The sequence below is a fragment of the Dermacentor andersoni genome, chromosome 1, assembly GCF_023375885.2.
Source record: "Dermacentor andersoni chromosome 1, qqDerAnde1_hic_scaffold, whole genome shotgun sequence".
NCBI lineage: Eukaryota > Metazoa > Arthropoda > Arachnida > Ixodida > Ixodidae > Dermacentor > Dermacentor andersoni.
In genome coordinates this window covers 172,949,390-172,976,768 of record NC_092814.1, presented here as the reverse complement: position 1 = coordinate 172,976,768, position 27,379 = coordinate 172,949,390, and the positions used below count along the sequence as shown (strand labels likewise).

The following is a 27,379-nucleotide window of genomic DNA, read 5'->3' as shown; positions in this document are numbered from 1 at the left end:
GCGGCGGAAGAAGCGTGTTTCGTAGATGCCTGCTGCGTGAGCCGAGAAGCTGGTTCTGACCCCTCTCCTCTTTCCTCCTCTTCACGAGGGTCGGCTGCGAGCGCTAGTCGCGGCGGCTGCTCCAAAAATGAACCACGTTCCACGACCGGACTCGACTCTCTCCGCGAGGGCGGAGGAGCGAGTGAGTCAAGTCCAGCCGTGCACGTCCTAGTGCCTCCGAGCTTATAACGGCGTCTGTTGCAAGCCCGGAGGCAAAACCCGCGGTCTCACTTAATCGTCACTTCCTCCTCAGAAGGAAGTAGGGTCGGCAGCGAGCGCCGTCTCTCCGCGACTAGCCTGAACCACGGGAACCTCCGCTCCGATGGGAAAACGAGCTACGCGGCAGCCATCTAGCGAAAGAGGCATTGTCATGGGCATTGTTCTGACAGAAGTGCGCGAAAAAGAAAAAAAAGGCGCGAGTCTACAGGGCTTCCAGCTCGTGCGGGCTGTCGGTTGATGCATGATTCTTCAAGGAGCACGTGTGCATATAAGTAGTCAAAAAACGGCGATATATTTATCGTACAGAGTCCACTATCCACGCATATTTTGCTGAACATGAGGTTAACATGCGATACAGAAATCTGTTATCGGGAGTACCAGCCTTCGAGAGCTACATCGAAGAAGAAAGCTGCGTTCACAATTATCACGTTGTGTCGCAAGCCAGGAGAAACAGAGCTGCAGAAAACGAGCACATATTTGCTACTGTGCACTCCAAAGAACCCAGCAGGAACTAAGTATAAGGTAAATTTGCGCTCAGTAATTGTTTATATGTCGTTTTAGGAACGTAGTGCTTTAGAGCACTGCCAACTTTCTTGTCACTTTTGTACATAGAACGAACTACGTGAGTAGCACAACCGCAGAGAAGAGGTACAGAAATAGCATACTGTCATGTTCTAACACACTATCATGTAGCACATTATCGTGTCTGTGGTGATACTCGCACAATAGTTTCCCTCTCAGGATACGCTGTTTTTCCTTCTTAAGTTAGTGTCAGTGCTAGCAGTAGCCACTGAAGCTTAATGTTGGAAGTTACGATTTTTTAGAAAGAGTGTCTCCGCTTGATCATTTCGCGAATAAGTTTACACTTTATTCAGGTGTCGTTGTATTTCTGTAAAGAAAGCTAGTGCATGCATTGACGTACGATCTTGGATTATCCAGCAGTGCACTTAAGTTGTTTATGAGCAACCTATTTAGTTTTTGTATGTTTCTTTTTCGACAAAGCATTCGATTAGTACAGTAATGTATTGTAGATTAGTTGAACGTTGATGCAGACTCGCTAGAAGAAACCTAGCCTTACAACCTTTGATGGTTGCGATTTAGTACGTTCATGTCAAGTTCTGTATAATGCGTTGTGAGAACGCCGTTGCGAAATTGCCAAAATCATAATGCTTTTGGCATGGAAGCGCTTGCATTGTATGTTTTCTTGCAAAAATGTATAATTTGTTCCGTTGATGAGTAGTTTAGTGCGCAAATCACAGTGGTCACAATGTCTGCAAAATAAGTGAGAAATGCATCTTATTGCACTATAACTTGCATTAAAAGCTACGAAAATGTACAGTATAATTTCATGTCTGTCTTTGTGCTATGTTAAGACACTTGAGAGATCGGGATGGATGACAGAATAAACGTGATGAGACAATGTTCTGCGCTTTAAAGGGTCCATTTGCTCATTCTTGTCATTCTTCAGTGAAGTTCATTAATGTTGCGCAAAGAAAAATTAATGTTGCGTCCATTCCGTAATGTTTCATAAGTTGTATTAAAACATGGCACATAAACAAGAAACATGCACTAACTAGCACTTTTCGTCACTTTGTTTAAAGGACATTTTACAGTTGAATCCAACTCTAAAAGAACTTGTATTTGAAGTTATTGCTTGAAAATGAATCAAGAAGTGTTTTTTTTTTTATTTCTTTATTTCAATATGGAAGCACTTTGGAAAGTGAAGTTAAGCTGGCATAAAATTCACATATAAATGCAGCTAAATCTATAAAATTTTCTTAGTGATATGCCCAGCTTTAAAGTTCTCAAGGGTTTGTAAATTCATTGTGAGGACCTAGACTGTTCAAAATCGCTTCCTTGCCATAAATTGCACAATTTGAAAATTTCTGGCATGGCAAAATACAGTACTGCCATTAACTCAACCAGTCTAATAGGTATGGTGGGTGGAATTTAATGTGGCAAATTGAACAGATTGTAGATATTGTATATCTACAATCAACAGATATTGTAGTGTGTGAGAATCACCGGCCTGATATGCCTGGTTAAGAGCAGAGACACAACCAATATGTCACCATTTCGCACAGCAGTCTTGCATGAATGCATGATGCTAACTGCCATGAGCACCACTTCATTCATTCAGACGTCCTTCCTTTTCTTTCATTGGTAATTCTTGTACAAATGCTCCTACAAAAAACATGGATTCTTGCATTAAGGTCTGTCAATTCTTTTGGGCATTTTCTCTGCAAGTGGAATTGGCAGCATCTCTATTGGCCCGATTTATGTGTTTTGTTGCAGCCCTGCTGCATGGGTGTAAAATGCCAGCTTTATACATTTTGTTGTGGCCCTGTTGAACAGGTGTGAAATGCCAATTTATGCAATCATTTGGCGTAGAGAGACGATTCACTTTCCTTTTCTTTTTTTTTTTACCTGCACCTTTAGAAACAAGACCTTTTCACGTGGTTATACTCTGCCTGAAAATATTGTACTGGAAAGCCAAGCCTTGTGTTATGGGACATGACCACCTAAATTCCTGCTCTTCTTTCTTGTTTTTCATATTCTGAGAACACATTATGTGAAATATGTGTTTTGATAATTTGCATAAATGCATAGTAAAAAGTTATCTGAAGAGCCAGCGTGAAATTTTTGTTGGTACTTCTGCAAATTTCTAAGAAGGTGCAACGTTAATGAGTATAACCTGGCTAATGGTGTATTTCTATCATGAATGAGTTTATAGTTTGTTGCTTCATCAAGTATTTCTCATGGATGAATTTATAATTTGTTTGCTTTACTAACACTTTTCATTCTTCACTTGCAGATCTTTAACAATGTTGAGAGGCTCTTCACAAATTGTGTTACCGAAGGGAAGGCTACTATTCAACTACGAGAACCAAAACACAACTTGATCATTAGTAAGGTAGGTAGAAGTTAGTGACTCTCTTGCTACTTGCATAAGTTGCGCTTTGTGTTGGTCTGTCAAAATATAAGGCAAACAAATAACTGGGCACAGCAGCAGTGGCTGCAAGCTCCACTCCCAGCAAAGGGACGGCAATGTGAATGCAGCACATGGCATTTGTTTTCACTACTATCAATTTAATATTCATCTCTTTGTGCAGAAAATTTTTTGTTGGGATGTTCAAGTAGCAAAATTTTCTAATCGAATTTGATGTGAATATTCAAAGAAGATGACTCGTGAATGTAGAATCGAATACCAAATATTTCTAATTTCTTAACAAAGCGAAATACAAAGGTTGCATGGAATACTTTGGGCGAAAAAATGACTTTTTCTTTTTTTTTTTTTTTTTTTAATACAGGCAAAGCCATTAAGAACTGGATGTTAGGTCAACTGAGAAGTGATGGTCATATATGGTGTACCAGTGGCAGTAATGAACTTAAAGAACAGTACGTCACCATATGTGCCTAGTAGAGTGTTGTTTTGAAGGAGCTAGATATAATACTACAGTGCCACACATTGTTTTAAATATCCAAACATGGGTCGCGGGATCAAATCCAGGCCATGGTGGCCACATTTCGAGGGGGGGGGGGGGCAATGCGAAAACACCCATGTACTTAGAGTTAGGTGCACGTTAAAGAACCCCAGGTGGTCCGAATTTCTAGAGTTCCCCATTACAGCGTGCCTCATAATCAGATCATGGTTTTGCCACGTAAAACCCCATAATATAATTTTTAAATATCCAAACATGGTGGATTTTCCAAATAATAAGTTGCTTTGCCTGAGACAGCAAATTCATAGGCCACCTAAGGCAAGGCATTCTTATTTAGCAACTGGAAAATCTTTTGCAGAAGTGATCTCCTCCATGCATTCATTCGGGAACTGTTGCCTCTGTGCAACAACTTTGACTCTCCTGAAGCAAGTTCATTTGGAACAGGCCTCACTTGCATTGGTCTTTCACCTTTGAGACGCCAATAAGGGTCATTCCATACCAAGTGTGCCAAACGTGTTTCTCGACCATCTCAGATTTTCTTTTTTAAAAATAATGGCTATTTACTACCTTGCTGACTGCCAGTTCCTGATATAGTTTCTTTCTGAAAATAGTTTTCTTGTCATGTGACATGCTTTCAAAATTTGCTGAAGTAGCGAAACATGGTTCTGTTAGCAAATTACTATAAAAGTTATTTTAGTGTGTAATGTTCCACACTTTCGCTTGCTTAACCTGCAAATATTTGTCTTCAATATGTAGTGGTGCTTATTAGTAACTTCAGTTAGAAAAGGTTCCTAGAAGTTTGGAAATTTAACAAAAATCTGTCAAACTGGCAATTTTTTTCCCTGGCAAAAGTACTATCAATTTGTTTATTGTAATTATTTTACTTGACTGTCCTTAGGGTTGCACTTTAAAATTTTTCTTGCATAAACACGTTGAAAGTATTTTCTGAAAAAACTTGCCGCCCCTACCAAAATAACAGTTTTGGTCCACTTTCAGGCCTGATTTGGGCACAGTGAGGTGGTCCATGTAAAAACATGACACAGAGTGCATTAGATAGACCTTTTTTGCTAGCATTCCATTTCTGTCATGTGAGATGAACTTTACAGTTTGGCCTCCTGCACCACGCTCGGCATAATTTTGTACCACCACTTCACCGTACAGCACAACGGCTATCGTGCTTCAGACAGTCAATGCGCACACTGTGAGACCGTAACGCGATTTCTTCAGCAAGTGAGGGCTCGACTGTGTTGCTTAGTCCCAAGAACCATTATAAAAATGGTCTTTGCCTTGTGTTCCTGTCAGACCCGTCAGAGCGTGCCAGAAGCCGGAAGGCTGGCCAAGAGCTCCCAGAGTTTCCTTCTTCTATCGCAACCCATCCTTTTTTCTTAAGTTCTGACTCTTGAGGGGTGCTTGTCTGAGAAACTTCAAAACCCACACCTGAGTACACATTCCCAAAACGTAGTACACATGGAGTGTTTATCCTGGATAAAAGAGTAGAAAGAGGGGAAGCAGTGCTGGTGAGTTATTTCCCACGTGGCTGTGATCAAAAGCTGATGAGAAGGTGGTGTGTGTGCGAAGTCATGTATAACTTACCTCAGGACAGGTGTCCACCTGTGGTGAGGTAGATTAACTAAAATGTCACATTCAAAAAAGCTTTAGAATCATCGTCGAAGTCATCATGATTCTTTGCCTATGACATGTGCACTGCTAGGCAAAGGTCTCTGCCATTGTTTCCTTAAGAACGGTGTTCTGTGGTGAATGCACACAACATAGGGCCGTGAATTTTGCAATGTTATTCAAGCAGCTCCAGACTTGGAAAGTCAAATTTGATCTGAATCCAGGTTTCGCAGAGCGAGTTCTTTACTTCATATTGTACTTCACTGAGTACGATGTCAATCCAGCAAGGACAGTGCACATTGAGCTTGGCTCGGAATGGTGAAGTTTTCCAGTTCCCTTAATAGGAAGGGCTGCACTAAACATGCATGAAGGATAAGTTTTTTTCTTAAACTGTGATGTTTGATGCTCACAGCATTATGATGCCTTTGGGAGGTATGACAGAAAGGCAAGGAAAATTTAATGGTTCTTTGGTCAGGGCAACACAGCTGAGCCCCCAATGTGCACCTACTTTCTTAGCATGACAGTCATTGTGCTGTGTGATATAAAAATGAGATAAATATGGAAATTGAATGCCAACAAAGAGGCTTATCTAATGCACTTTGTATCATATTTTTGCGTGGACGACCTCACTGCACTTGCCACAGTAGCTCAGTGGCTAAAGCGTTGTGCTGCTGAGCACGGAGTCATAGGTTTGATTTTGGCCATGGTGGCCACTCTCTGATAGAAGCGTAATGCAAGAACGCTCACGTACCACAAATCTACCACAAATACCACGTACCATTAATCCGGAGCCCGCTAAGTAGTGCCTCATAATCAGGTAGTGACTTTGGCATGTAAAACCGCACTGCACAAATCAAGGCTAAAAGTGGACCAAAACCAATACTATTTCAGTGTTTTTTTTCTTTTTCCCTTCCAGAAAATGCTTGTATGTATTGGCACAATAAAACGTTATAAATTTATTCGCCTGCTAATGGGCTCTGAATTCAATCACAGGTTCATTCACAATACTGTGTCAGCTTTAAAAGTGCCCTGAAACACTTTTTGAACATAGCAAGAAAACACTGCCAATCTGTCGTAGAGGCTGCTTTGAACATGTGAGCCAAATATTACTGCACTGCATGCAGCAGAGAATTTACAATCTGCTGTCAAACACAGCGAAAAATTGCTTGCTTTTGCTTCCGCAATGTTGTCATGCAGCGTTATCGAAAACAGCTGGCACACCAATGCTACATAATTGCTGATATTGAGTTAAATATATGAAAAAATATATATGTCTGCGATCTCGGAAAGACAGGAAAGTAATTTCATCTTTTCACTGCGCGCAGCTGCGTCAGCTGCACATGACCTCCCAGGTGTCAGTGGCGTACTGCATAGCGTAGTCTACTACGGCCACCATGGTATAAGATATTTTTGTGGCATGAGATTCGTGAGGCGACGTCCTTTAATAGTGAGACCATTCTACGATTACTTATAAAAGCATTTCGGGACCCCTTTAAGGTTTGTGTAATGTAATATAATAGTTGTGTGAGGCACATTTGCTTGGATTAAGAGTAAAAAAAAAAATAAAAATAAAAAAAGTACTAAAACTTGTTAAACATTGCAAACATTTGTGAAAAATCTAATATGCTCTAAATTTGCTTTTCTCAAATGTGGCTTTCCGTTACCATTAGAGACAGCAACAGCACACTTTTCTTTGACTGGTGGCTTTATGTGTGAAACTGAGTTATTAAATTTTAAGCATAGTGGCGCATGTAAGCCACCAGCAGTAACACTTCATTTACATAACTTGATAGACTCGTATCACATGCTTTGAAATTATAAGCAGGACAGAACATTTACTGGTTATTCTTTTTCTGCCCTTTCTTGACACAGGCTGATATTACGAAGTTGCGCCAGTTCCTGCATTTAATAAATATTGCACACCATGGTAAGGACCTTGATCAATCTGTGTTTTCTGGACCTCCATCAAAAGTCACTCCAACCAAAGAAACCTTAGTTGTACGTCACCGGAGCAACTATCCATCTGGTGGATTTCCAAGAACACTAAAAACACTGACGGTAGAGGTAGGTAGGCAGGGACCCATTGTTGCTTTTTTTTTTTAATTTTTTTATTCATGTAGTAATGACAGACTGTAAAAGATCTCCCCCATTTCACCCACTTCCTCATTTTTTCTTTCCTTAAAAGCTGCTTTAAACGCATCATAAATAAAACTTCCATAGATCAACTTCCTTGAAGTTGGGCCATTAAAGTTGGGCCAGTACTGACCTGTCATGATTACGCTGGACACTAGCACTTACGGGTGCCACATTTGTTTGTGTGTGTGTTCCATAAGTAAAGCTTGTCACTTTAACAACATTTAACACTCTCCTATATCATTGATTACATGGGGTGTTTTAAATAACTTGTGCCAAGTCTTACAGAAAGCATGTGCATGTGGCATGAATGCAAACTTTCTTATTGAAGAAATAGTATTTTTTGTAATGAGCCTAGACTGTAAAAAAATAATTAGCTTTTTAATTATTTATTTACAAGGAAGACCTTTCATAGAGAAGTTGCAGAGCACATTGAGAAATATCCACTTAATTTGTTTCTGAGAAGCTAAAGTTGTTTAGTTTTTTTCAGCCTTGATGGAAACCATGTGGAGTTCTAAAAAACGTACCAGGTGACTAGGTGCTTCCATGTAGTGGCGCATGATATAGTTTTTTGTTTTTGAATGAACAATCTGTGCTACACACAGGCCAAAAGTGTGTACAGGTCATAAGCGAAAATGATAGTTCCCATGAAGACAGCCACTAATTTAATCTTGGCTTCATTGCCATCCGCTACCCATAGCCTCCTCACCCTTTACACAGTCTGTCAGTAGCAAAAATACTGTCATAGCTCAAGAGTTTGCCATGCGCTTTTTATTGTTGACTCTTCTGGTCCCGATACTTCAGCAGAAAAGTAATTTGGCCCTAAACTAGGAGGGCAAGATCATCGATTTAAATCATTCATCAGTGCTCACGGCCTATTCAGATATCCTATCTCCATGCAGCAGTGATTTTGTTGAACCATCCTTGAAGGCATTGACATCACTACATGCAAGCACTTAGTCATATGGTACTTAGTGTTTAGATCTCAAACACACAATCGAAAAAATTAAATGCACCCCAGGTTTCTTTGTTGAAATTGTTGGTATGTTTATCAACGTGCTCTCTAACTTTTGCAATAAAGGCTCTGCATTTTAATCAATAGTTAGAAAGATAGCAAATTAATCTTTGCTAATTAGCAAATTAGGCTCATTGCAACAAATAGCTGGAGTTTCTCATGAACACAATACTATGTAGATTGCATTTACAAAGCATGCACTTGCTTTTTTTTTTCTCTTTTCGTTTTCTTTTCTTTTTTGAGGCTTCACACAAGTTGGCAGAAATACAAGAAATAGTGATGTATAGTATGTCCTGAAATGCCGTAATGACTAGAAATTGCAGTCATTACAGCACAACCTTCCCCACATTTTGAGCAGTGTCAGTATTTAGGTAAGTTCTCACCGAAGGAGCTTTGCATGCATTTTGCACAGATGTGACTGTGTGTGACCATACTGTTTGTTTATACGTGTATAATTTGGCTTCGTTTTATGACGTGCCTGGTGACTGCTATATAGAACTCCGAATTTCTGGAAATATCAGTCATGCACATTTTTTACGGGATTTTCAGAGTGGCTTTTCACATGTCTTTCTTCTTCAGTAGAAATTGGAATGTGTTTTTTATTCTTTTGTTTCATAGACAAATGAAAACTACTGATTAATGTACTGTGTGTTTCTTTTCTATGCTACTAAAATGGTGTCGAAACTTGTGTTTTGTATGCATTTTACTTTATTCAAAGTGTTTTCATTGCACCTTGTCCTCGGCCTTGTCAAGCTGCTCAGAACAGTTTTTAGCTGATGGTGCCTCTGAATATGACTTGGTCGTCCTTGAAAGTGAGGTTCAGTTTAGTTTGGTTAGCTGAAGGGCACCTTGTAGGATGCCACTTGTTTTAGCAATGAAAGTGAAAAAAGAACTTGCTGCTGATCGAAGGGAACGCTGCATGACACATTTGGTGCGCTATTATGGTAGTGGTTGTCTTTACCTCCATTTGGTTATTTTTGTACATGTATGTGCACCCTAGCCTTGTGAATGAACACGTTAAAGGCTAGCATACCACTGTACTTACCTTGGCTACAGGCCTGTTGGTTTTATGTGGTGGCTACTGTCTAAATTTAGAGCCTTACAGGTCCCCTACTGTAAAATACCGAGCATGGGCCCATGTCACAATAACTGCCTACCCCATATTTGTGAACCATTTCAAAAAACAAGCAAAAGGCACATCAAGCCCCCCGCCCCCTCCCCAATTTAGATTAATAAAAAAGCATGTGCGAAGGACACGGCAAGCGCACAGTCGTCACAGGTGGTCGTTGCTTTCTTGATCTTGAAGCAACCGACGCTAGTTATGACGAAGGCTAGAATGCGTTAATGGTCCTTCTTTTTAAATTTTTTGCAATAAACTTCATGTACATGCTTCCGTAAGGTTTTTTATGGTTTTTTTATGCGTTCGCACGCTAGGCCATGGTTGCCAGATGACGGTCATGTGCCAAGTGCACCAAATGGCCACCATTTTGAATTCGGTGATCATACCAAGCTGGGGTAAATGCATTTCTATATTTTTGCTCCCAGACCTAGCAAGCACCTTCCCCTAGCTTTTCACAATTATCTCGTAATTTTGAGTGGGTGCTTGCTCAGTGTGTTACAGTAATTAATTTTTTCTGGCATTAGTTTCTTGCTTGGGTAGTGCATTTCTCATTCTGGCAGGGTATTGAATGCAGTTATCTTTGTTTGCTGGAAGTGCTTTTAGTATGATTACGAAATCTGCAGGCATAATTGCCAGCAATAAAAGACAAGGAGGAAGCTGTTTTGCACAGAAGCCACGTTCTCCACAGCACCATTGGACAAGTATTCAGTGCGAAACACATTATTGATGCAAAAGCATCAAATGGCCCATTGAGCGAAAAAAACTGGCATCTGTAGCAGCAACACGGCACATAAATTATGACTGGCTGTGATGCCACGACATGTGCGCGCTTCAACTGAGCAGAGCGGGCGAAAGGGAACACCAGCTGCCTCGCTGGCGCGCCAGGTTTTGCGTCAAGGGAGAGGGTATCGCTACGACGCCGCGTCACCCTTGCTCTTAGGAGCCTGTGTTTTCTGCGCATTCCTGGCATGCGCAAGCTCTCGCCTGCAGGTAATGGCTATGAAAAATAGTGCATAAGAAAAAAACTATATATTCGAAAGGAAAGACATTGGTGGTATTGAGTTTCGAACCTACAACCTCAAGCTCAGAAGCTTAGTGCCTTAGCACCTCCTAGGTAGCAGGCCTGTGCATTCTTCTTTATGACATCATGTTACTAGGACCGCAGTTTCTATTTCCGAGCCTGGCGTGATGAAATTGGTGATGTCTACATCACCGCAGCTTACTCGGGAACGTTCCCATTAGATTCTATGGCAGCTGGACAAGGTAGCGTGACGTCACGGATCGAAGTGCACTGGCTTTGTGCTATCTTGGAGCCGTTGGCCAAGCGTCCCGACGTGCTTGCTTGCCTGCGAGGAGTTCCTAATTCCAAGGACCGCTCAGAGGTGTTCAATTGGACATTAATGCTTTTGCATTAACAATTCTTAAAAAGAGCTTAGGTGTCCTCAGATTTTTTTTTTTCCTTTTATTGATGATATGTGAAGGGTAGAGACTTGGGCATGGAGGTAGTTCATGTTTAAAATAAGAACAGTGTGAGAAACAGGAAGAAACAAAAAAAGACACACACAACGCTGTGTGTGTCTTTCTTCATTTCTTCCTGTTTCTCACACTTCTTATTTGGTAATATGCGCATAAATCAGCACGACTAATTACTCAATCAATTGAATAGAGAATAATTATCAATCATGTTTCATAATCAATTTGCAACCCTAGTTGCAGCACTGTTTTGTGACACAGGACTGATCCTGGGTTTGAAATATAGTGTAAAAACAAAGTACACAATTTTTTACTGTTCTGAACTGGCAAAAGAAGCTTAATGATGTATACCAAGAGGGATTGTAGGAGTTGACGAATGGAAAATTTAATGAAAGCTTTCTACATAAGTGATACTAGTCCATCCAAACTTCTCTTATATGCTACTTTCTCTAGCTTCATTAGGTATCAAATGGTAACTGGGACTGCCATTACATTACAGTTTTTACTGACTCTTCAGGTAAATGTAATGCCAAACTGTTTGGTCAATTAAAGACTACTTTCAGCTCCTTCATGCTTGAGAGATTCACCCTAATATTTACTTATGCTCCTCGTCTCGAAGCTCTTCTTTGATTATGTTGTGGGTAGGATGTAGCCCCTCAACTGAAGTAGACACTGTGCTTGAGTGATGCTCATCTGCGATTCCAGTGATGCAGAATCACTTGAAAAATACTTCTCTATTCCAGTGCTTTCTAGCAGGCACTAAAAGGTAAGTGTCTGTCATGGAGTAAGATAAACAGGAGCGCCGACTCCACCACCACGCAACATATTTGCTCGGGACAAGCCGTGCAACGTTGATGCTGGGGGTCTAGCTCATTCCTTTGCTCTTTCCTCTGCTCCTTTTCACGCTTGAGCACATGCTTTCTCCTTTCCTTCTTTTCCCAGCTAACTGTTCTCCTCACATAGCGTCACCTGCCGAGGCGTGTGGAAATCGTCCAACAGGTTGCTTTCATGTGCACATGCACCGAGTGGCGGCGACAGCGGCAGGGCACGGGCAGTGCAAAGTGTGTAGAGCATGTCGTTTGCTAGAAACTCGGGCCCTAGGCCGCCTCGATTTGACAGCAATGAAACATAAAACAATAACAATAATAAAAGAATAATAATAAAATAATAATAAAAGCATAAACACACACATGGTACCACTTTTTCTGCACGTACGTGAAATTTTGCACATGTCCTGAGAGGAAACAGACGAGAAATAATGCTGTACAAAAAAGCACTACAGAAGTACTTGCTTTATTGCGATAGCAATTATATGGGCACCCCAGGCATATTTCTGCCATTGCCGTCGCCAAGCCCCGTACGCTGTATGTGCGAGTGAAAGTTTGCAAAGGTCAGCCCACGATCCTGGCTCAATCTTGCACTTGAGAGAGAGGATGGCAGAGCAGAAGCGCGTAGTCTTCTGTCGCACGCGATGCACGGGGGTGGGGAGAGGCGTTCTACTCCAGCGGCTACTGCTTACGGCACGGCTCCGTATCTTGCAAGCGATCTATGACGTTGACAAAGTGCGCGCCCGTGTGGGCCTCATCTTCAAAGCGATCTGCGGTGTGGACAACGTATGCGGAATGCTGGTAGGTTTATATGCGCTGTGCTTTTGACGTTTAGTTTGCGCTGCAGTGAGAGACAGCACGAAGGTCAATTCGCTCGCTCCTGCTGCTGCGCTTGCTCACTCCAGTGTTTTGACAGTGAGCTTCCGCGGTCATCGATCGAGATGTGTTAATTTTTACCTGCGTGCATCACACCGTGCTTGTTAGTTTGTTTAGTGAGCGAATGTTTGAAAGTGTAAAAAAAGTTTTAAAAACTTGCTTCAAACAAGTTTTTAAGCTGAGAAAACTAATATCCTTACTTCGTATAGCTATGTACTAATTTGCTATTGCAATCAATGCTTTGCCTTTCGGGCGGAACTTAAACATTTATTTCATGCCTGAACATCTGTGCGGAAACAAAGGTACGAAATTTTCATGTTCCTCGCTTTGGTTACCATGTCTGCAGTATGTTTACACATGCCTGATGTAACAAGGTATCTTGATACTTGTGTGTGAAGAGACGGAGCTTCAGGACAGTATTTTGGTTCTGGCTGTAAATCTGGGCATGGCAAAGGATGGGTGAAGTTTTTGCTCTTCGCGCTGCCATCTGATTGTAACCACTGCACCAGTGGCTACAAAATATTCATGATAGTCACCGACCGCTTAAAGCAAAGGACAAAATATCTGCATGACACTTCGAAAAGCACCTTATTTTTGACAGGTACTTCAGCGAACAACGGTAATGTCCTACTAGATGTAAAGAGATTGCCTCGACTGCAAAAGGGAGTCGTTTCTTCAATTTTTGAGAGAAGCTTGGTGCAACTCATTGATGCTGAATGCCAGGAGGAACCGGAAGACACCGATGCAGAAGGACGGAAGGAGATCAATTTGTCTACAACTACACACAGTGTAGCTGCCTTCCCTTATCCAGACACTGGGCAATAATGAAAATTCTCAGCCTTGCCTTTGAGAAGAGTCCTTTAGTTGGCAAGAGAATAGTTTGAGTCTGTCTTCAGAGGAAGAATAAAATAAAAACAGCGCAAGGAGCTCCACTGCTCACAATGACAACACGCGCTCCCTGAACGCAGATCTTAATTCACATTTGCAGGAGCTCTTTCTTCATCCAGAAAGAATCAAGCTTCCGCCTTCACGGGGCCACTACAAGGTACAAAAGATTTCATAATCAAATAGTTGGGTGCTACTCCCCAAACAACATGCGGGTTTTTGTAAGTGAAGAGACAGTTCCTTTTGTAACAAAGTGCACCTATGTCACGGAAGGCCTTCATGGGAAAACATTCGAGGCGCTTATACTAAACTGCAATTTGAATAACACAATCGAGCTTGAAGGACAACTGACTACCATCGAAGACTGAGCACATGGTAGAGACTATTGACAAGATAAAGATGTGCAGGGGTGGTTCTGCAGAGTAAAAGTACCCAGGTGTGAACCCCCCAGTGTGCCCATGTGGACTCCTTGGGTGTGTGGAGGCACAGAAAGGGCACTATTTACGACATTGACCAGTGTCTGCACTGTGAAAGACTTGTGGGCACGTTGCGTTGCTATGCAATGCTGAGGACTACTTCCTTTGCCATGCAAAGTCGACGAATGTCTACAAAGCAACAATTGACCATGTGCTGGAGACAAATAGTCTTGTGAAGTTCGTAAGCAGGAAACACTAGTAGGAATTGTGCATTATTATGTTTGAATGAGAATACGGCAATTTGGCTTGCAAGAGAACCAGGCAACACGAAAAGCATCGCGAGAAAAAAGAAGCAAGTGAAGCATTGTTGCACTTGGTGGATGCTTGCATAAAAAGAGTTATAAACGTCGCCTTTGGATTAAATGCTTTTTTTCCACAGTCTCTCGGTGCTTGAGACCGCACGAACTGCCGTTATATTCCCCTCCTCTTTTCCTAGTTTTTCTTTCTGTCTTGGTTTTCCGCAATTCTTTCATTTTCTGTTCTTGTGCCTTGTATAATTTTATGTAGCCTACCTTACGAATTCCCTGCATTTGACCCGTATAAAATGAATAAAATAACATGATACAAACACTTGCTCCTTCTGCTAATGTCACTCGATGAACCGCAAGCGCTATGGGTGCTACAGGCATTGGGGCATGCGCGGAGCAGACAACAAAATAGATGGGTAAGCATCAGGCGTGGAAACACCGCTAAGCACAACCGTGTGCCATTGCTATAGCAACGACAGAGAGACCCAAGCTTGGCCCGTATGCGCTTCTGCTTCTTCGGTTTGTTGGAAGACCTGCCTCTCCCCTCCACCAATTTTTCCTCATCCGTAGCACCGTCTGGTGCACACACTGTGAAGCAGGAGCCGGCATTGCAGAATGTGTCCCTTCCAGACAAGCAGAGTCGGCGCTCCTATCTTGTCTTACTCCGTGGTGTCTGTACGAAATGTGTGTCTGCAATCGGCAAGGAGCATTATTGAAGAGCAGTGGCCATTTTAGTCAAACAGAAGTCCTGTCGGTCACTCGAGCAGAGCCGAAAAAGAGCTTCGAGTTGAGGTGTGTTTATAGATACAGGAGTTAGGTCAGCACATGGTTGAAGTCGTCAAGTGAACCATTCATGCTGAAGCACAGTAAAAGTGCAAATTGTGATCTCTCTTTGCTATTGCTCTTGCCTTTCCAATGCCATTTTCATTGCCCATATGTATTGTGCCTTCTTTCATCATTTACTCCACTTTATTCAAACAAAATTTACAAGATTAGTTACAATATTTACTTTGTTGTATTTGATAGGTGAGGTCAGCACCAATAAGTTTAGAAATTAAGTGAATAATAATCACAAAAGCTTCTTGCGAGTAAAATCATTTTATGATTGCTTTTCTTTTTTACCTGCAGCATTCACTCTTTAAAGTGGGGAAATTCGTATTCTGTAGTTGTATATTTGAGTCATTTCCTCATGAAAGTTGTGCCTACATTCACATCTTGGTTACTTTGTAGCTTTTACTGGCTTTGGATCATTTTTACTGTATCAGCCTAATGATGCCTATGTAGACTCCACCCTATCTTTTTTTGTTCTGCAGGGCTGCCCCTTGGCTCGGCTGTGTCATGATATACTTGCACTGGGCAACCTTTGTAGCCTCAAGTTAGTTGATAACAGCCTGAAGACGTTGCCTCCCCAACTGAGCAGTCTACCCTTGCGACAGTTAATTGTTTCACAGAACAACATTGAAAGGTTGCCTCCTGAGCTTTTTGAAGGCCAGCTTCTTAAATCCCTTCAGTACCTCGACATTTCTAAAAACAAGGTAAGGCTATTTGTGTACAATTTTTTGTGTATCGATTGACTAGCATATATTTTTGTTTATTCAATACTGCAAACCTTGTACAGCATGAATAGCATGCGACCTGCTTCATTAGAAAGAAAATAAATGTGGATCGTCTTTTTTTCTTGATGGTCAGCAAGCTTGTATAGAGTGCTTGAATGACGTGCTTTGGGCTGCACAGGTGGTGTCTACTGATATAAGGATAGCTTGCACCTGAGGATGTTGCACCACACGATGGGACTAGCTTCAATTTTTGTGCCTTGCCTGTTGCTGTTGCTTCAATTGCCAATGAAGTCGCTACAGAACTGTAGAACAAAAGCAGAGAAAACTCTTCTCAGCAGTAGGTACTCTTAATCTTGCATACATTCTGTGAGCACATTTCTAAACATGAAGTTCATCGCAATGATCGCACTCGTTGTTTCCCTGAAAATTTTCACCTTATTTGATTGTGTCAGTTTGCAACACACTAGGTGACAACAGCACTTAAGATCTTGCCATCAGTGGTAGTGATAAATGATCAAGCTCTGTGCCAAAAGCAAGCGTGCAGTGCATGCAGAGCAGTAGGTTGTCAAAATGTTAATGAAAGTGAATGTTCCATGTCAAAGTAACGTGTACAAAAATTTTTGGGCAGCACACGCCATGAAGTGTTATCTCTTGGAGTGTTTGAATATCAACATTTTCTAATTGAATCAAATATGAAAAGCTGAGAAAAATTCGCTTCAAATATTGAATCAAATGTAAAAAAATTACAATTTCTAAACAAAGTTAAATATAAAGGTTCTGTGGAGTCTGTATGGCAACAAAATTCTTATTTACTATGGTGCATTTGATGCTGTTAATACATAACTGTGTGTCACATGAACTGAGAAGCTTGTAAATGAGAAACAAAGGAAACATGATGGTATATGGTGCACCACAACAATGACCCTAATGAAACAAAGGAACAGCACGTCACCAGGTGCATGTAGTAGAGTGCAGTGCTAATTGAAGGGAGTTAAGTGCAATACTACAGTACCACACCACTTTAAAGGAAGCTATACATGGGGAGTTGAAAGTAATAAATTTTTGCTTAAATCTAGTCGGCTAATTCGTAGGCTGCATGTAAGGTACGGCATGCTTATTCAACGACTGCCCATTTAACAATTGTTCAGAAGTGATCTCTATGTGTTTGCTCAGGAACTTGTTCATCTGTGCGACTACTGTGTTTTCTCCTACAGCAGAATCATTTGGAAGAACCTCCACTAGCATCTGTCTTTTTCCCTGTAGACTGCAACAACTATTGTTGCCCTTTGTAATATTCAAGCATAACAAATATTCAATAACTTCAAATAGTGAATTCTCACCCGTCGTGGTTTCTTAGTGGCTACGGCGTTTCGCTGCTGAGCATGTGGTCGCAGAATCAGATCCTGGCCATTTCAGTGGGGGCGAAATGCAAAAACGCCCATGTACCATGCGTTGGGTGCACATTAAAAAACCCCAGGTGGTAAAAATTAATCCGGAGTCCCCCTCTACAGCCTCATAATCAGATTGTGGTTTGGCACGGAAAACTCCACAATTTAATTTCATTTTAATAGTGAATTCTCGAATCAAATACGGTTCATATCCAAAATTTCAAATACGTATTTGCACATCTGAAATTATCTGCACTTTTGTACCCCAGCGCCACTGTGCTATCATTGGCCATTGCAGACAGTCACAGCAGCGGAAGCCATAGCGACTGGTAAGGCAAAAAGGTGAATGCAGTCGCATCACAGTGGCCATGTGTGCTCAAATGCAAACTAGATGTTATTGGTAGATGTTGAATGTGCAGCCCGAGACATGCTGTTTCTACACTCTGAATGAGCATGCCAACAACTGTACTACAGGGTGTGCATGCACTCAAAGATTGCTGGAGCACCTGCACTTGTTGGAGCTAGCTTTAGAAAAGTGTGAACTTGACTGTATTTCGATGTGATGTTTAAATTTTTTGGACATTGGCCAAGGTTTGATTTGTAAAAGCGACTTGCACAGGTTTGGCTTTATTTGCATTGTGCAAGAAATTTATTTTGTTTATTTATTAGGCCAAATGGTGTGACAAGCGTATTCACATGCACACACTATCAGAACAAATATAAATATGTTAGACTAGTATGTCTATTCTGTTATGGTGATTTGATTCCAGGTAATATCACTTATAGAGAAATTGAAGTCTAGTATAGCTGCATAATTGTTTTTTGCCCAGAAGAATAAACTTTAGCATTGCACTTTAATTCAGCTTGGTTGAGCAACCATAAAGTTGCTTCAGCTCAGCCAGAGATCATCTCAAGACATGACATGCATAAACAGACCAATCCGTGAGAGCAACAGTGCAGTGACACTCATGCTCCTCATCAGTAACAGCACCTGGAATTGTCCAGTGATATTACTAGCTGCTTTATATCAACTTAATATACACTAAAAGCAGCCTTCAATGTGCAAGGCACCAAGAGGCTCGGAAAGAAGCAATATGCTTTCTTAACATATGAGTCCTATCAATGTTTACTGTAAAATTGTCTTGGTGTCACATCCTGCTCAGGAATGATTTGTTTATCTTGCATACTTGTATGTGAAACACTTGTGCAGCAAGTACATATTACAATAAAGTTGGACCTCAGTATAACAATCAGGTACCATTCGTACCAGGTACGAATTATCAGGTACCAGGAAGTACAGTAAATTTAAAAACCAACAAGCCTTGACAGTCTTTTCTTGTTAAATTTGAAATTTTGCTGGCCATGGTTCATATCAGTTGGTTTTCTGCAGCTATAGCAAAACCAAAAATGCAAGATCTGATGCAATATTGGCTACAACAATATGAATATTTGTTCATGCACAGCTCATAATATGTATCCTGGTAGAAAAAAGTTTTGAGTCTTCAAAAAAAAAAGAAAAAAAAAGCAGTTCACAATGGTTTGAGTCATCTGAATTGCAAAATTGTTTATTCCGAGGCCACAGTCTTGGTCAATCACTTTCAAGGATACTTTCACTTATGCTGTCCAGCACAGTGATACAGTACAGAAGCCGGCACCCTTTAGACTGGCTTAGCTTATCAGCAAACACTGAAAGTGATACCCCTTGTGATCAACTGAAAATACTGCCCTTGGATGTGCACATGTGTTTTTCGTCAGAGTGTTAGCTTGTCTTTGCTTGCCTGTATTTGGCCAGCCAACATGCCAACCTTACACATTCGCATCTCGCCACCCTTGGCAAGTGCATACGTGATGCTTTTTCCAGCCTGTCAATGGCTTTCAATACATGGCATCATGCTTGTGCTGCTTTTACGTAGACTTGATCGTGGATTTTTGTTTATTGGTATCATGGTGTGCTTTTAATGAATATTGTATAAAAACATATTTTAGAATCATATGCAACTTCATTAATAAGGCTCATCTGCATTCGGAATAAAAAAAAAATGTAATTAACTTGTGACCCTTTTCAACTTCTCTGAAATTAACACTTGCTTAAACTTTTGCAATTTCTCAAGCTCCACAAAGGATGTTAACCCATCCACACCTAACTGCTGTGTTTGATGTCCCACAAAGGCATTCCCTTTGTCACAAAACTGAAACTAATTCATTTTGATTTTCATGCTGGAAATATCATTTCTGCCTTCCATGGAAATTGGGCAGCTTTTGTGAAGTAATTTAAATGGCCTCTGAAACAAATTTTCTCATGAGAATCACGCTCGAACGAGTGCAATGTTTTTCAAGAAATACATTCCCAAAGAAATATTTAAGAAACCGAGTATGAATGGAGATATGAAATGCAGTGCAGTGTGCAAGAGTGCAATATTTACTTTCTTCTTTCCCCCCAAACTCACTGGTTAGTCTTAGCTGGAAAGGTGCCAATAGCAATTCCTTGCTTATTGCTCCTTTCTTTTTCTTGTTTCCTCAATTGCACTTGTGGTAACCTTTCAAGTTTGGCATCTGACAAAGGCGCCTGAGAGCAGCATGAAGCAGCGGTAACAGGACACGTGGAATGTGTTAACAACCACTGTTTCCCTGTTTCTTAGAAGGTCTGGAAGGGTGTGCATGTATACACAAGGTTGTGCTTTCAAGCAATTCATGGTCAAAAACAATTTTCCAGTGGCTGGCATCTTGAAAAACTGCAAGGAGGAAATATGCACGATAACTTGTTGCACCCACTGTAACATCATCACTGATGCCGCATAAGGTGGAAAAAAATGTGAGGACCTAGAAAGCAGCAGGAAAGAGCAAGCAATGTATTATGTATGATTTTAGGTTTCCTGATGCATGCAGTGAAATTATATTTGGCTTGCATGTTCACACCAGCTCTGTTTACAGATTGTGAATATATTTTTGCTCTTCCCCCTCCCTTTTACTTGCCCAGCCAATCACAGTGAGACTTCCCTTATTGATATGCTTTGTGTTAATGGTGCCATGCTTATCAATGCAGCTGTCTGTATTTGTTTAGTGGTGTTTTCACATGTTAACTAGTACACTCTGCACCATTTTTCAAGCTTAGAATTACATCACACTGAAACATGAAAAGCTTTAACTTGTCTCTTTCTCTCTGCAGCTTGCTGTTCTACCAGACACAGTGTGTTGTGCACGAAAGCTAACGACTCTGGTAATAAAAAACAATCGTCTCCAAAAGCTCCCATATGGTCTAGGTTTTATGTCCTGCCTCTCCGTCCTCGACGTGACGAGTAATGCACTCAGAGTAAGTCTATGTGATGCAGTCTCTCTTTGTGCTCCAAACAGTGTACCTTTAAGGAAAGCATTTGGCAATTACGTACAGCCAAGCAGCTAACCTAATTAGTGGACATCGAGTCTCAGGGTCATTGGGCAGTGTCATTTTGTGCTGTGCTCTCTTGATGCTGCTTGCTCAGAGCCACATTTCCCTTGTTCTTTCATCTCAGGAGCATGGAACACTCTGCTGCTGGCGGGTCATGTTATATGTGTTAACATTACCCTTGGTGCCACAGTTACCTGTATTCTACTGCTGAAAATTTCAATTCATTTTATAACTTCTGACCTGACAAAAATGTGCTCCAAACAGTGTACCTTTAAGGAAAGCATTTGACAATTATGTACAGCTAAGCAGCTAACCAAATTAGTGGACATCGAGTCTCAGGGTCATTGGGCAGTGCCATTTTGTGCTGTGCTCTCTTGATGCTGCTTGCTCAGAACCATATTTCCCTTGTTCTTTCATCTCGGGAGCATGGAACACTCTACTGCTGGCGGGTCATGTTATATGTGTTAACATTACCCTTGGTGCCACAGTTACCTGTATTCCACTGCTGAAAATTTCAGTTCATTTTATGTTAACTTCTGACCTGACGAAAAATATCCAGCACATTTAAAATCATGCAGCAGTTACCATTGTTCAAGGTAAAAATGCTGGTTCAGCTTGAATGTGAAAATATGGCATCGTAATAAAAAACTGCATCACAGAGCGCCCAGTGTGTTTATTTATGACCGCAGTTGCTGCCAGCCAGTCTGCTGATGGGGACATTGAATTTGATCTCAATTTGTGGCAACCCTATGGATGGTGTCACACCCCTAGAGGCTACTACCAACCAAGGACCACTACCTCTGCTTCAGTTGGCAGCTCAAGCCTCTGCTGCCAGTGGGTATGGGAGGTGGGTTTTTTAAATCATTATTTACTTTCCTTCTTTCTCTCAGTTTTTTGTATTTCCCCCAGCTCATGGTTGTACAGCATGACACATAGAAGTCGCAGTAAAATGTCTGCACAACTTATGAAATAACTTTGCTCAAATGTACCTTGGTGCATCACATGTCAGACTTGTAATGTGAAGAGGCATGTAGTGTGGAGATAATAATGTGAAGCAGGAATGCTTATGAAGGTGGAGTGTATTATTAGAAGTTTCATTTGACAATGGTGTAGTATGCAGTGCATACAGTTCTTGATAGGTCACAATATTTTCAAGGTTTCATAGCATTCTATGGACCAGTTCAGAGCCTTTGCAGATAATTTTCTGCTGCTATTAAACCTGTGTGTTTCAGTTCTAAATTTTGAATGCTGGTCATGGGTTTCATTGATAGATTGAGACCACTTGTGAAGCAAAGATTGCTCCCTGAAGTAGTCCATATTGTATTATGGAAAATGGTTGACTGCAAATATTGCACATTGTGCTCTATTTTAATTGGTAATTTCTCTCCCTTTTCATCCCTTTCTCATTTGCTGTACACAGTAAACAAACCACTGTGACAGGTATCCTGGCCATTGATGTGCAGATGTCAATGACTAAGAGGAAAGTTTGCGTCTTCGGAATTCATTCCAGTTTCTTGTTTAATTTGGAAAAATCGAGGTGCACTATTTTGTAAAACATGTTGGACTGAGAAGCTAAAATCGTGGTGTCTATTGGCTTCTTAAATTTTACTTTGTTCATTTTGCAGACACCACATGAATGAGCTTACTGGCTCGTTTCTTTTTTCACTCCTGGTCTCATAAACCTCTTAATGAGCTTGTTAAATGTGCACCAAAATCTTTCATGTTCCCCAGTCTCTGGACTGTCATAGTACAAAGTGAGCACCTTTGAAACAAGTGCCAATGGCACATTCACCTTGAGGGCAAGCATGTGCCACTTCAAATTTTAGTGCTTATTTTTGCTGTGCATCTGTGTCTTTGCCTTTTAAACATGTGGGCAGAAATTAGGAGAATATGCAAGTCAGCAATACTTTGGTTATACCAATAAATGCTTACTTTGGGCATCAGTACTTGAAAATTCCTGTTTCAGGCATTGGTGCTTAATAATGTCAAAATCAGACTTAGTGAATAAGTTAGGCCTATTATTATTATTTAGCATGCATTATGCTTTTGGCTTAGATTCCAGGCAGCATTGATTGTTCTTACCATTCACAGGCTTATGGGTGCACAGTCTTCACTGGTTTTCTCTGGTTTTCCATTTATTGTTGCCCTAAAACATGTAGGTACAGAAGCGTAGCAATTTGGACGAGTTAATATGTCATGATTTTTTAGGCTTGTAGCGCAGCTCAGAAAGAGCAAAAAGGAAGGTGGAAGGGGTAATGAAAGGGAACGGAGAACACTCTGTTCTACGTTCCCTTTCGTTACCCCTTCCACCTTCCTTTTTGCTCTTTCTGAGCTGCGCTACAAGCCTAAAAAATTCATATAGGTTCAGGCTGGTGCAAATGCTTTGTTACTTTAGTAGGCCATACCGAATGGTACAGTACCTCTGTACTTTTGTATTCTGTCTGTTCTAAAATTTAATAGCCACAAACAACTGTCATAAGTGTTCCACCATCCCTGCTCGTTTTTCACAATGCTCCTATTATGATATGCTCTTATAGACCACTTTCACAGTTTATGAATAAATCATTCTTTTTAGTTCATTAATTTTTAATAAAATGTGTTTTAGTCTGCTAATACAGAGTTCTAACTTCAATAAACAATTTACAACTCTCTTAATTTGATATTGTATTGCTGCTGCATATAGGTATTAAACATGGCCTGCATGATAACATACAACTTGAAGCTTCGTCCTGTAAACATTTGGTTGGGTGAAATACGTTGATGAACTGTACTGTGAAAACTGTACTGTGATCCTCCATGTTCCGAAAAATGGATAGCATGACTTTTGAATAGCTTGTGTTATACAGGGCTCTGTTCACTTCACAACACAAATCATTGTTCTGTGCACTTTTCTCCTCCCACCTCTTTTTTCTTTTTATATATATATATATATCTCTCTTCAGATATATGTCATGCACATCACTACCTGAAATTAATTGCATTTGTACAACACAATTTACAATGCCTATTTTTGCTTCAATGCCTAAACTTAGTTTAAGCAGCTAATTTTGGCATTTAAAACACACTTTTTAGTGCCTACAAGATTTTGTTTCTTGTTGCAACCATTGATGAGCATGTCTACAAATATTGTAGCGACACTTTATTTTGGAACTGGTAAGCTAAGATTTTTACCACAGCATATAGAATGGCTGCAGGGAACTTTTAATGGATGGGAAAGAAAATAGTTATAGTGATCATTGAACTTATGTGTTGGCCGTCATCTTTATCTTTTGCTACTGTAAAGTTTATTATTGTTATACACAGAGCCTCAAACTAAATTGCACATTCTCAGATGCAGGTGATATGTCGAGACTTTAGTTCTTGTGTATTCTGAACTGCCACAAACCATAACACACAGCTTGCCTATGGCATGTCCCACACCTCCAACAACGTTGATATGTTCAGGGTTTTTTGCAGTCGTCAGTACTTGTGTTTTCAAAGCATTCAAATGATGCTGTGACAGCACATAAGATTTCATTGCCAATTTTTTATTGTTGCCATGTGCACTGCATTCATTTTGCAAGATGAATGACAGATTGATGTGGCTGTGACAACTTGTACAGAATGCGAGCAGCACCCAACATGAGCAGTGCATTGTGGATTTAGTGCACCATGAGCAGCTCCCATTAAATTTTTTCTCTCTTTCTCGTTGGCAGTGGGCAACCAGCAGTTCAAAGTATGCTTGTGGCTCAGCTGTGGGAGGCTTGGCACTTTGCCAAGCTGCATGTAATACCGTTGTCAGGCAGGCAAATCTAGTGTCTCTTCCAGTGAGTGCATTTCGCCATTAACAGACTGTCATCCCTGGGCTGTCACACTGGAAGGTTTGGTGACACTGTCTGTACGTTTCATGAACTCTCTTCATTGCATCAAAATATGTAGCCCCTATGGCAGTGCATCAAAAATACATTAATTGATATTAATTTCAGAGTCAGAGCTAACTTTAAATGCCTTTTTGTGATTTCAAATGTTATAAGCGTCCCTGTATTATCTGTTCAGCAAAAAGGCAGGTGATCTTTTTGCTTTGGAAGAGGATTTCTACTTCGTTCAAAGGAGCTATCAAATGCATGAGATCTTGTGAGGCCTTGAAGGGGTAACAGTGTTTTGTTTTGTTACATTTATTATGAACTGTTCTACCCCATCCTATGAAATTGTGATTAGCTCAACCTATAGTAAAGCTAAATTGCATAGAGAGATATATGTTCTTGGACCATCAATGGCTTCATCACTGTTGAAGGCAGTGTTATATATTCAAGATGTCAATATGTATTATGTGTCGGCATGATGTGGCTGCTTGTGGCTGCTTTACAGGAAAGTGGAGTTGACAGCTGAGGATGTCCCAAGATCTCTACTGGAGCTGCTGTGCACTGCTAGCCCCTGTTACAGCTGCAAACAATTTGTGATCCCAGCTGCAGCACTTAGTGTGATCTTCAGGGTGCACCTATCCCGAATGGTTTCACCTTGTGGTGCATTTGTGCGAGGCTCCAAAACAGACATTGTAGTGCCCGTGCAAGCAAATATCTGCTCAACCAGGTGCCTCCCTGACTGAGGTTAGCAGCACATAATATTTCTTGTCTTGGAACATGAAGTGTGTGATCTGCAAAAAAAAATAAAAAATAAATTGTGAACATATAGACATCTTACCAGCTGTATTGTGCTTAAAGTAATTCGTGGAACACGCATAAAGCACTATGTTTTATGTTCTGAACTGCCTACAGAGGACCTTGCAAGGAGGCTAAAATGGTCTTGCTCTCACTTTCACATGGATGTGGAGGAGACCTATTATAACAGAAGTTATGGAAAATTAAACAATTCAGAGGGAACAGAAAGACCACCACCATGGTGATGTTCTTTGTTGTCTGGTTTTAGGCTTGTAGCGCAGCTCAGGAAGAGCAAAAAAGGAAAGAGGTAGGGGTAATCAAAGGGAACGGAAAACAGAGTGAGCGCTACAAGCCTAAAACAGTCATGACATACCAACTCGCCCAAGCTGCCACACTTTTGTTGTCTGGGTTTGAGTGACTGCTTGTCTGCATTTAGTGATAAAAACACCTGTAAAAATACATACAGAATGACAAAAACTGTTGTGCCATGATCATGCATCTGTGCTTCAAAAATGACTTCCGCCATAAGCCACGTCCCACTTGCTTGCTACTCTGCATTGTTAAAACTCCAGTATGCCGCTGCAGTCCTTAAAAGAAAAAAGCTTCAAGAAACCATGGACTCCATTGCCAGTGTTCTATCTAAGCAAAGGAGTCCATGATGAGTATGCTGAGTAAAAGCAACCAAACGTTTAAGTAGAAAAGTAATGAGGCACGAGAAATATGTTTCATCAAAAATGACCATGTTACTATTGTGGACGATGAGCAAAACGGGAACAAGGTAAAAGCGTGAGGCAACGTTTCGACAAGTGGACTTGCCTTTTTCAAGGCGACATAGCGGACTTGTCTTTTTTAAGGCATGTTGCCTTGAAAAAAGATAAGTCCACTTGTCAAAACGTTCGTTCCCGCTTTTACCTTGTTCTCGTTTTGCTCATCGTCTTGAATTTCTATATCCCACCTTCCCCGTGTTACTATTGTGTTTCATTCATTATGTTGAAAAGAGATTGCTTTTTCATAGAAGGGTGAGACAGTTACAGTGCCTGTCTTCAATTTTTATTCCTTCTTCCCCTTTTGTATCCATCAATGACAAGTTACTACTAATATTTTGATTTTGTTAATAACAGTAGTCGAAACAACAAAGAAATTTTTTATGTTTTATGCATTAGAAACGCCTGCTGAAGTCATAATTGTTGGGAGTGTCAAGATATTTGGAACTTCAGAATGGGTGCTTCCATTTCAGCTCGATGAATTTGATCTGAAAATTTGACATTTGACTGCTTTGAATATTTGGTTATGACAAAATAAATGAAAATAGTACTATTAGAGAAATCCTGTCTGTAAAAATGACTATGCACTTGGTGGCATTTTACAGCCAACAACTTCAAATGGCCACTGTTAAGCTAGCTTTAAATAGATGCCTCAGCAATTTCTCTTAAGAATGAAAAGTTACATGCTGTAGGAGTCATTACTGCACTATGGGAGTTTTTACTGAGTGAGCTTGTCACCTCTGTCTACGTTTTTTCATAATAACCACAAGTGACCTAACCAGGGATACCTTGTTTTTGGGTTGCCTCTATATTTGATTACCTTGAAATATAAGGTTTAGCAAAAGCTCATCTGGTTGCCAATGGTCATGACACAGTTTTCTTAACACACAGACACCAACCACAAAAATAGAAGCTAATAGAAAAAAAATGTTTTGGCTGGAGCAGAAACATCTTTTTTCTTCAAACCCGAGATTTCATACAACTACGTTGGGAGTATAGCCAACAATTCATCGCCACAATTCGTCAGTATACATCATCTTTACATGCCGGGTGGCTTCTTTCAACAACTCCAAAAGCACTCAAGTCTTAACAATGCCATGTGGGCAGCTGGCTATATCCCATCCTCTTGGAAGGAAAGTATTATCATCTCCATACTTAAACTAGGCAAGGACCCCTCATTAGCCAGTAGTTATAGGCCAATAGCACTTACAAGCTGTCTTTGCAAACTATTTTAAAATATGGTGAACCGGCACTTTATCTGTGTTCTTGAAAGCAACA

The 27,379-nt window shown here is 40.7% G+C and overlaps 2 protein-coding genes and 1 long non-coding RNA gene across 3 annotated transcripts in view; 1 reads left to right on the top strand and 2 right to left on the bottom strand.

Moving 5' to 3' along the window:
• Positions 1-368: 368 nt before the first annotated feature.
• On the top strand, positions 369-25,379 carry Lrr47 (Leucine-rich repeat 47). The gene is made up of 7 exons (XM_050195268.3): positions 369-780; positions 3,074-3,172; positions 7,191-7,382; positions 15,685-15,906; positions 20,482-20,625; positions 21,390-21,547; positions 25,048-25,379. The coding sequence occupies exons 1-7, from the start codon at positions 595-597 to the stop codon at positions 25,283-25,285; spliced, it is 1,239 nt and encodes a 412-aa protein (XP_050051225.1). The 5' UTR covers positions 369-594; the 3' UTR covers positions 25,286-25,379.
• LOC129380805 (uncharacterized) lies at positions 15,942-22,986 on the bottom strand. The gene is made up of 2 exons (XR_008608992.2): positions 22,783-22,986; positions 15,942-20,047 (listed from the first exon to the last, which is right to left on the bottom strand). It is a non-coding gene; the product is annotated as an uncharacterized lncRNA (long non-coding RNA).
• LOC126547302 (alanine--glyoxylate aminotransferase 2, mitochondrial) overlaps positions 25,244-27,379 on the bottom strand; it is a 62,488-nt gene continuing 60,352 nt past the window's right edge. The window contains exon 14 of the mRNA XM_055062772.2: positions 25,244-25,333. The gene's annotated coding sequence lies outside the window, so the exon portion shown is untranslated. The remainder of the gene's footprint in view (positions 25,334-27,379) is intronic.